Source organism: Saimiri boliviensis, chromosome 7, assembly GCF_048565385.1.
Source record: "Saimiri boliviensis isolate mSaiBol1 chromosome 7, mSaiBol1.pri, whole genome shotgun sequence".
NCBI classification, from domain to species: domain Eukaryota; kingdom Metazoa; phylum Chordata; class Mammalia; order Primates; family Cebidae; genus Saimiri; species Saimiri boliviensis.
In genome coordinates, this window is record NC_133455.1 from 40,451,793 (window position 1) to 40,463,286 (window position 11,494).

General features: G+C 37.8%; 1 protein-coding gene across 1 annotated transcript in view; it reads left to right on the forward strand.

Annotated features, from left to right (window-relative positions):
- Positions 1-3,172, forward strand: part of LOC101048629 (putative uncharacterized protein CLLU1-AS1) — a gene marked incomplete at its 5' end in the record, with an annotated part of 209,924 nt that extends 206,752 nt beyond the window's left edge. Inside the window, 2 exons of the mRNA XM_074403467.1 lie at positions 1,460-1,549; positions 2,897-3,172. Coding sequence (XP_074259568.1) covers positions 1,460-1,549; positions 2,897-3,060 — 254 coding nt within the window. The remainder of the gene's footprint in view (positions 1-1,459; positions 1,550-2,896) is intronic.
- Positions 3,173-11,494: the final 8,322 nt, after the last annotated feature.

Consider the following 11,494-nt stretch of genomic DNA (forward strand, 5'->3'; position numbering starts at 1 on the left):
AATGAAATGTTAGATCAAGTATTACTTTTCCTTAGTTGGTAACAAAGAAATGTGATTTGTGGAATCTGAATGCTAAAAGAGAATTTAGTCTCCCCTCCTTTATTTCCTTCCTCTGATATCGCTATTTCTCAGCCTCCCTCTTTTTTGGGGGGGTGGGGGGCGGGCAGTGATCACACTGGTAATAATCTCTGGCACTTTTACAAAAATATTTTAAACTCTGCATTATCACTTTACCCCAATATTTTCTCTCCTTTTATGAAATTGAGCTCTATGGCTCATTTTAATTCCCTTAGCTTTTTAGTTAGATAGCATGACGCTGTTCAGACAGAGTCAAAGCTGGAGACAGCAACATAATATTGTGATACCTGAGTTAGACTGCCTGAGTTAATAGCCTAGGGTGACTAGCAGTTTTAACTGGGTTGGTTAGATGGTTAAACTTTAGGAGCTTCAGTTTCTCCTTCTGTAACGTAGGATAATAATGGTAAACAGATTTGGGTTATTTGTGAAAAATAAATTTTAAAAAACTTAATTCACATAAAGGATTTAGAGTAGTGCTTTGAATGGTGTCGGCTATATCATAATTAAAGATTGTGTTTTCCCCGTGGGGCTATGGGGTTATCTATCTGGACACCTGATGGTGGTGGCCTGTAGTCCACAGTTTTCCTTACATGCTATGATAGCACCGTGAGCCAGCTCTGTCTTAGGCACTCCCTGGAAGCTGTGGCTTATTGGTGTTTTCAGTACCCACACTGGATCATTTCTTAACCCCTTCCTCCTGTGTCCATACATTTCTTTTTCAGTAATAATCCTGTAATAATCAGTAATAATTATGCCTTTCTTGATTTGCTCTTTCGTTTTAAAACAAATACCAATTTTAAAGAGAAGAAAACTGTAATTTTAATGATGTTACTGAGTCTTGTAAAAATATTTTATGTACTTAAAATTTGTGTCTAAAAAGCCAAAAATATTACAGCATGAAGTTCACACTCTTTTTTACTGTTTAAAATTTTAAACACAAGTAAAAACCCTAAGTGGTCCCATAGAATGACAGAAGCAAAGCAATTTTGGTTATTTTTTTCTATACAATCGCTGTGTTATCATTCTTGATTTTGAATCTGTGATTTGAAGAAACATGTGGTACCCCAGAGACTAGGGCCATGAACTACCCTAAGTATGTACCTGAGTCCTTAAGAGTCAAGGACTTTCTACCTGGATGTTTCCCTTAACAATTTTCACATCAGATTAAACGTTTGTTAGGGAATGGGTAATAAAAATGTGCAAACTTGAAACTATTTATATATTTAAAAGCTCACTGATGACTACAGCAATTATTTAGAATGTGAACTTAGGAAAGGTTTTTACAGGGAAGAGTATTTGAGCACCAGTATGATTTAGAATTATGATACATGGCAAGAATGACACCAAACTGCATTTCAGTTGACTCTATTATTTTTTTCAGATTCTCTACAGACAGTGAAGCGTAATATTTCCCAGACTAGCACTTCCCACAGCCCTGCACATGGGACCCCACTGCCTGGTAGAAATGAAGGTCAGTGTTCAAAAGTATTTGAAGAATCCTGCTAATCCCTGTTTTATCCATAAATGTCATCTGTCATGAAGAAACTTTTAATAGAAACATTTTTCATAACTTCTGAGAGGTCTCGTGATGGTCTTTGCTATAAAGTGCTCTTGTTGAGCTCTTGATACCTATAAGCTGATGCCCTGGGTTTGTCCCAAATGATGCCTCCCACCCAATCATCATCAGGACACACGCCTATGACCCATCTTCTTATATGTTTCATCAAAACCATGAATTTTGAACTAGAGTCAATATCAATGTATAACGTATTGTATTAGGGCTCTTCAGACAAACAGAACCAATAGGATGTCTGTGTGTGTGTGTGTGTGTGTGTGTGTGTGTGTGTGTGTGTCTACAGGCATGCAACACACAATGACATTTCAGTCTACAAAGGATTGCAAATATGATGGTGATCCCATAAGATTATACCATATTTTTACTGTACCTTTTCTACATTTAGATATGTTTAAATACAGACATACTTATCATTATGTTACAGGCTACAGCATGTAGCCTAGGTGTGTAGTAGTCTATACTGTCTAGGTTTGTGTAATTATACTCTGTGATGTTAGCACAGTGATGAAATCACTTAATGCATTTCTCAGAACGTATCTCCATTTTTAAGCAATGCATGACTGGATATGTAAATAAAATGGAAATTGATTCACACAATTGTGGAGGGCAAGAAGTCCCATGATCTGCCATCTACAAGCTAAAGAACCGGGAAAGCTGGCAGTGTAATTCAGTCCAAGTCCAAAGAACTGAGAACCAGGGAAGCTGAAGGTGTCAATCCTGGTTTTAAGTCTGAAGGCCCACGAACCAGGAGCACTAAAGTCCAAGGGCAGGAGAAGATGATATCCTAGCTCAAGAAGAAAAGAAGCAAATTTTCCCTTCCTCTACCTTTTTGTTTTATTCAGGCCTTCAACAGATTGAGTGAAGCCTGCCCTTATTGGTGAGAGCCATCTGCTTTACTAAGTTCAATTCGAATGCTGATGTCCTCCCAAAATGCTCTGATAGACACCCAGAATAATGTTTTACCAGCTACCTGGTCATTTTTTAGCCTAGCCAAGTTGATACATAAATTTAATTATTGCACGTATAGTCTTACCAATTGGTGACCTTTTCATTCTTTATGGTATTAACAGTGAAGATTTGTAGATGGTCTGTCTACTTGGTTTTACAGGTTTTGATCAGCACTCAGAAGTTCAAGTTTGATCAACCTAGTTCGGCCGGAACTGAAAGAGCTGAGGCAGTGAGTTCTTTGGGTCTTATTTCTAGAAACTAGAAAATGAGAGAGATAGTGATGAGGTTTCTGAGTGGCCTTACTAACAAGTTTACCTCCAAATTATGAGATTTCAGAAGGAAAACCAAGAGCCATCTCTGCATACATGAGAGCAGGCAAAGGAAATGTCCCAAGGGGAAGAAAGAGGACACACTTGGGCAATGATTATGGGGTAAAGGAAGCACAGGAGACAGTGTAGGAAATGTACAGGTGAAAGAGATCAGGAGAAAGACAGTAAATATGGGGAGCAGCAGGAATCATTACAATAATAATGCCAGTTTGGAAATGAGAACCAGTTTATAAAGTACACCAATAAGGCCAACGAAGAGCCAAGGATGGAAAGCCACCATATTAGGGGAAAGTGGAGTCATAGCAGGTGTTTTATGAGGCAGTTCAGAACATAATGGCCAACCAAGACAGCAGGACAAGTGAGAGGTGGAGAAATGACCCCGACAAGACTTCTCGGGCTCCTGAACCTGGTCCATACCTTATGTCAGAAGGAGTGGTGACCAAAGGAAACTCTCTTTGTTTTAATTATGGAAGCAGGAATATACCTGATTTTGTATTTAACTGCATATGTTTAAGATCTGAATATTTATATATTCAAAAGCATAATGTGTTAGGGTTAATCATTAGAAATTGCCAACATGCACTCATTTTACCTATAAAACCTGTAATTTTGTGTGGTTCAAATTAGTAGATATAATGATATTCTCAAGCTAACTCTTTTTTTTTTTTTCTTTTTTTGTCTTGAAGCCCATGTGGAAGATCCAAAGAGAGCTTTGGCTGTGACTAAGCTTCCTGCATTCTCCTGGAGTTTGTGGTTTACGAATGTGGCACCATCTGCGGAACTGACAACCCCTGATGTGTTCACCCTGCTCCTCTTCCAGGTGAGAGAAGAAGAAGGGGAGAAAGAAAGAGAAGTTCCAGAATTTCACAGTTTGAGGGAATTGGGAGTAACTTCTGTCTCTGTTTGTTTCTGTTTCTTGGTTTGCTTTTTACTTTGAACTCATTTGACTTCAGGTTCCAGATTTGTTTTTCTCTTTGCAAACTAGACTTTGACATTATTAGCAGGCCCATCTGCTTGCTTTCCTTAAATATAAAGTAAATTGGTTTTTGTTTTAAATTTCAGGTGCTTTTAAATTTGACTCTGATATTCATCTCCTAAGGCAGTTTGGGCATGGTAGTGCTGCCAAGAACAGCAAAACCTTGCTTTATAGAATCTTTTTGGTCAAATGAATGTACATTTTTACTGTTAAAAAATTATCAGTTTTTGGCCAGACACAGTGGCTCATGCCTATAATCCCAGCACTTTGGGAGGCAAAGGAGGGTAGATCACGAGGTCAGGAGTTTGAGATCAGCCTGACTAATACAGTGAAACCCCGTCTCTACTAAAAATACAAAAATTACCTGGGTATGGTGGTGTGCACCTGTAATCCCATCTACTCAGGAGGCTGAGGAAAGAGAATCACTTGAACCAGGGAGGCAGAGGTTGCAGTGAGCCAAGATCAGGACACTGCACTCCAGCCTGGGCAACAGAGCAAGACTCTGTCTCAAAAAAAAAAAAAAAAAAAAAAAATATATATATATATATATATATATAAGTTTTAATAGCTTTGATTTGCCTGTCTATAATTTATGTTTTCTTCCTTTATGCCTTCATTCTTTCCTATACCCTGGGCCCACATTTATGCTCTAATCAAGTTTCTTTTCATATCTTTCCCCCTCATGACACACACAAGAAGCCTAATACAAAACACTATCTGTTTCTTTCTCAAAGGAAAAGAAAACGATGCCCATGGAATCATACAGATTCCTGAGGATGCCCATGGAATCATACAGATTCCTGAGGGCCCCTTGCATAAATGATTGTGGTACATTCGGTGATGACCATTCTCTGGTCAATCAATCATTACTGAGTCCTTTGTCTGTGTGGAATACTCTTTATACAATATCTTGAGTAATGATGGGAACAAATTTCATGAAAGACATTAAAATCCTCACGGACACAGACTTTCTTGACAATTATGCTCTTGAGATCCTTTTATAATGGACACATATTTTGGATGGAAAAAAGCTGGAAATTTGCACAAAGGTTTGATCCAATAGCTTTCTAAAGATGAATCTAACTGTTGTGAAGTCTGGCATCTACTTTGTACCCCCAGCAGCGCCAGCCTTTGTAAGGTATGCAGGTAACAAACAGATTATTGTACTGGGAGTGGTGAAAGTCTTGCCTTAACAAATACTCTCTTTTCTCTGCCTGTTGTACTATAAAAATGTTTTCTTCTCTGGGATTACTTTAAAGACACCTTTATTCCAGGTAGTATTTTATCACCTGGGAGATAGATACTCTTATCTAACCACACATTAGAAAGAGCAGCTGATCTTCAGCATGGGTGACAGAGAAACACCCTATCTCTAGAACAGTATGCATATGAAAGATTAGCAAGTCATGGTGGTGTGGTGTGTACCTGTAGTCCCAGCTACTCAGGAGGCTGGGTGAGAGGCGCTCAGGAGTTTGAGGCTTCAGCAAGCTACAACCGTGCCACTGCACCGCAGTCTGGGTGACAGAAAGAGATCCTGTCTCTAAAGGAAAAAAAAAGAAGAAGAAGGAGAAGAAAGAGAAAGATCTTCACATGGCAGGAAACAAGGTCATGAGCAATGGCCACACAGGACTGTTTTATTTTGACATAATGGAAGTGGCTTGGGAAAATGTGAAAAGAAAGGTCACCCTGCGTAGCTCGAGGGAAGAAAAAGAATGTTGTGTATTTCAACAGACAGCATTATGGTAAAGAAGAAGCAGATGCCATGGAGGGGAACTGAAGAAATGTCAGCGATAAATTCACCATTACTGCAAATTAGCATTTGCCCAACCTGACCAGGGAAGTTCCAGTGAACAGTGGAAGAGCTTGATGCAGAGCCTGGGAAACTTTGAGCAGCCTTCTAGATGGGACAGATGAACAGAGGTGATCAGTTCATCCAGTTTTGCCTGGGACTGTCCTATTTCTTTTTTTTTCCCCCTGAGAACACTAATTTAGTTTTTATTTTATTTTTAAATTTATTATCTTTTTTAAGTGGACAAGTAAAAATGGTACATATTTGTGGTGTGCATAGTGCTGTGTTGATACGTATAATGTAGAGTGATGAGATCAGGAAAACTACCATATCCATCATCTCATACGTTATTTTCTTGTGTTGGGAACATTCAATATCCTCTTTCTAGCTATTTGAGACTAATTCATGTATTATTATTAACTACAGTCATCCTATAGTGCTACGGGATGCTAGAATTTATTCCCCTAACTGTACTTATGTTTTTGTATCTGTTAACAAATCTTTCCCTTTCCCTTCCTTCTTCCTAACTTCTCCAGCTTCTAATATCCTCTGTTCTACTTCTTCTATGAAATCAACTTTTTTTAGCTTCCACATATGAGTGAGAATATGTGGTGTTTAACTTGCTGTTCCTGGCTAAATTCACTTAATATTAATGTCCTCCAGTCCCATCTATGTTGCCATGAATGACCAGATTTGATTTTATTTTTTAAGAGAGGCCTATTTATTTTTATTTTTTTAGAGACCAAGTCTTATGATGTTGCCCAGGCTGGTCTCAAACTTCTGGCCTCAAAGGATCCTTCCACCTCAGCCTCCCAAACAGCTGAGATGACAGGCACAAGCCACTTCCTTGGCCAATTCTTTTTTATAGCTGAATAGTATTTCGTGGTGTACATATTCCACATTTTCCTTATCTGTTCATCCAGTCACCTAGGTTGAGTCCATATCTTGGCTATTGAGAACAGTGCTGCAGTAAACATGGGAGTGCAGATTCTCTTTTACATACTGGTTTCCTTTCCTTTGGTAAATTCCCAGTGGTTGGATTGCTGAATCATGTGGTAGTTCTATTTGTTTTCCATATGGCTGTATTATTTCTTGGTTTTGACACCAAATATTCCACATTCCAGAAATCTCCTCAATCCTAGGCTCACTGCAGTGGTTGATCACTGTAGCTCATATCCGCCAGATTCTGAGAATACCATCATCTTCTCACAGATAACTTTACTGGAAAATCTGCATGAGGTTATTATTATGGGCTAGGTTATATAGCAGGTACATTAAAGTTCTTTGGAAAAATAGAACCGAAAGGAAAGATATAGATGTATAAGCACAGATATCATGGGAATTGACTTACATGATTATGGAGGCAGAAGGTTTCATGATTTCCTGACCCTAAGCTGTAGAACAAGGGAAGCTGTTGGTGTATTTTATCCTGAGTCTTAAGGCCTGAGAACCTAGGAAGTTGATGTAACTTACAATCTGGGGCCAAAGGCCTGAAACCAGAGATGGCCACTGATGTCAGTCCTAGAGTCCGAAGGCCCCAAGAATCCACACCTCTCATTTCTGAGGGTGGGAAAGGATGGATGTCCCAGCTTAGGAAGAGAAGGGAATTCACCCTTCTTCTGCCTTTTTGGTTCTATCCAGGCACTCAACAGATTGGACAATGTGTCCCCACATTGGTGAGGACTATGCTTTACTCAGTCTACTGATTAAAGTGTTGGTCTCTTCACAGAACACCCTCACAGACACATGCAGATATAGTGCTTTACAAGTTACCTGGGTGTCCCATAGATCGGTCAAGTTGACACATAAAGTTAACCATCACAGTGTGGTTCAAACTCATGTCTTTTATTTCTTCCTGCATTTTCCTGAGTGTCTGGACCATCCTCATAAGAGGTTACACTGTTCTTTGTCTTTTAGTAGCATCAGTCTTTCCTCCCTGGCCCTCCCCTCTCGTCATTGTTTTCATTTTTAATTTTAGAAACTGATTCATTCTAGGAACATCACTTCCTAAAGTTGTTGTTTGGTGCTATGTGAGAAGATTCTCTGAGGGCTGTAATAGAGTTGCAAAGCTGAGAGATTTCAGAGGTGTTATTCTCACCAGAATTCAGCAGTGGCTATCTATTTCCACATAGAGATAAGTGCAAAGTGTGGTAGTGACTTCAGGAATGTCGGGCCGTTGGTCCTGTAAGATAAACTTACTGATTTTTTCATGGGAGGTCTGGCATATTCCAATAGGCACCACACATATAAAATGCATGTGTGCCCTGGTCCGGACCAGTCTTTGTTTGGTCTATAGTTTATGAAAATATATTAAACCATGGTTATGCTATACCTCCTGTATAACGGTGATGATCTGTGGCAATACCACAAAATCATTTATCAAATTTATAAATATTTATATAATTCATAAATTATGATGTTATAAAATCCATAAATATTTGAGAGTATTGTCAAAAAGCTTTAGAACCAGATTAAATAATTCACTAAGGAAGCCATCTAAGTGAGGCAGGAAGCAGTGACTCACACCTGTAATACCAGCACTTTGGGAGGCCGAGGTGGGAGGATCACTTAAGGGCAGGAGGCCAGAGGTTTGAGGCTAGCCTGGGTAACATAGCAAGATCCTGTCTCAAAAAAAAAAAAAAAAAAAAGAAGAAGAAGAAAAGAAAAGTCATCTAGGTAAAATCAAGCACATTGTATTGACCAAAAGTATTTGTATGAAAGTTTCATCCCATAATAATTCTTTGTTACAGAATAATCAAGTATTAATGTTCTTAGCAAGGAAAACAATGAGAATGTGTAAAAATTAGAATGTTTTTCATAGGTCAACTTTTTATTACCCTTATTAACAGTGGAGAGAAGATGCATTGTTTTGTTTTGTTATAAGCTGAATCATAGTCAAAACAAAAGTTGTCAAAATGTGGTACAAAACACAGCTAAAAATGCATCCAGTGTTTAGAAACACATTTGCTACTGAATGTAGATAATCTAAACATTAAAAATTAATATGAATATATTAGATTAGAAACATCTAATGCCAGAAGGTTTTGACATATCAAAATATTATTGGGGTTTCTTAGCACGTCACTGTTTTATTCAAATAGTGGAGTAATAAGAAACTTGGTAGCTAAAAGTTTCTGCTTCTGTACCAAGTTTTTGAGATAGTAGCTCGTTAAAATCATCCAGCAATCATATGATGTGGATACTATTATAATTCCCTCACATTTACATCTAGAAATCTAGATGGTACATATAAAGGTATATATTATGTGGCTGGCATAAAAAAAATCTAATAATTAACTAATGATAACATTTTACAATTAATGGTATTATTACACTCTTAGTGACTTTCAGAATGAGACAGAACCCTGTTCTCCTTTTCAGCCAGATACACAAATTTTCTGCTTTATTTTTTAGCCTGTAACATATGAGTTTCTGAATGCTGGAGGAAATTTATCTTAAGAAAACTCTTAAGAAACCTGAATGCGCTGAAAAATCAAGCTCAATCTTCTGTGCTGATACAAAGACCCCGAAATTTTTCAATATTTAAATTTCATATATATTTATTTATTTATTTTAAGTCATCATTGTTTGTAAGAAACCATAAAATTTTTAGGGGCCCCAAGGAAACCAAATAATTTGTTTATGACCTTTACACACTTTCTATAGGTAGAATGACCACAATCAGAATCCAGCAGAGACTGGGGAAGAGTCCATTTCTATTCATGCTCTCCTGCTAGAAATGTTTTTCCTGGGAAAGTTCATGAAAAAGTAGTTGCTGAGTTGCCTGAATATCTCTGTAAGCATATCATCTAGGAGGTTTACATAAAGACGAGATACACAGAGCTCTAACGAGAGGTTAAGAGTAGATGTAGTGGAGAAACTGGTTAAGGTCAGAGAGTGTTGGCAGAGAAAATGTTTCCTCTTATGGCTTGGAAAAGTAGAGCAAGTATTCTGAAACCAGAATTGTGACAAGTATTTCATAGCATGGAAAGATTTCTCTTTAGGAAAAAGAGCTGATGTAAATGTTTACTGGCTATTTTTTTTTTCCAAACATATATTTACCATCGTGTAAACTTGAATTTCCAAATTTGAATTTCTGCACATACCAGTGAGGGCTAAAGTGTATCTGACTTATCGTGGCCTGTTAGAAACTGCTGCCTCTAGTTATATTACCCTCCCTAGGGCAAAATCCACTGCTCACCTGCCTCTCTTCTTCCTCGTTCTTTCTGGCAACCTGTTTTTCCTTATTTCTTTTCTTCCTTCTCTCTCTTTTTTCATCTCTTTGAATCTCATTCTTTCTCTAGTAACAAACTAATTCCTCCATCTCATGTTCCCAGACCATTCCAGCCCACAGTAATTTCTCCTTTTCCTGACTCCTCAGATTACCTGATGTCTTTGCCAAAGACTTTAGCTCATGGATTTTCTAGGTTGTAATGTTGTTGAATTGTATTTTGAGTATAAGTCCAGTTCCTTCAACTAGATCCTAAAAGTCTGAGATCAAGGAAGAGAGCATATGTCACTTTTACATTTCCAAAAGGGCATACATTCCAACAGTGTTCAATAAATATATGATATTTTGAATTATACTGATTTCCCCTTCCCCAACTTTCCCAGGTAACTGTGTTTCTTTCACTGTTTTTGCCCAGCCATGCTAATTTTTATCCATAAAACCTGTGACAGGCCAAGGGAAAAAAGAAGAGGTAGCCATCACAAACAGGTTATTATTCATTTGTGAAGGCAAAATGTTAAGAAATATTATTAACTCTACTAAAGAATAAGACGTTAAGTAATAGACCAAATTTAGTCTGAAAGTATATTCAATGTTCACACAAGAAAAGTGAAGACAGTTATATTTCAATAAATGTTGACAAGGTGGATGGTATTACAAATTAATTAGCAGATCCCAGATACTAACCAGAAATGCTAGTTGACAGTCAATATAAATTTCAAACCTAAAAAGTAGCTACTTGAGGCTCATGCCTGTAATCTCAGCACTTTGGGAAGCCAAGGTGGGCGGAACACCCAAAAGTCTGAAACCAGCCTGGGCAACCTGGCAAAACCCCGTCTCTACAAAATACAAAATATTAGCCTGGAATGATGGTAGACACCTGTAGTCTCAGCTACTTAGTAGGCTGAGATGGGAGGATTGCTTGAGCCCAGGAAGGTCGAGGCTGTAGTGGGCTATGATGGTGTCACTGCACTCTGGCCTGGGCAACAGAGTGACACCCTGTTTAAAAAAAAAAAGAGAGAGAGAGAAGAAGAAAAAGAAAACAATGGAGCCACTTGAAATATGGGTATGTCAAAATATGTCAATTTATTAAAAAAACTTCCTTAATTAAGTTATTGTTTGTTTGAAATAAAGAATTCATAAATGATTGTATTGTTAGACATTGTGTGCTGACATTAGACAGGTTGCTGAGCAATGAATCTCTAGGATTTCTACATTTATTGTCAAATAATACTTTTTAATAACAATAAAACTTTACGTTGGAGAGTAAGGTCTCAAAGAGAGTGACAAACGCCAAAGGACAAGTAATCAGCAGGCTTCAGGTGACCCCACCAAGTGAGTGCAAGATCTTACTAGAAAACAGGTATCTGATAAACAGTTGAAACACGAAGGCATGCTTGTTCAGACGTTTATTCCCCAGTGTCATGAAAAAAAACATAAGCCAAGAAGTAGAAGATCTGTAATTCAAATTCATTTCTCTAGTTTCTGGCTGTAAGAACTTGGACAAGCTACCTAATGCATTTGAATATTCATTTCCTCATCTGCAAAATATATGTAACAATATTCCAAT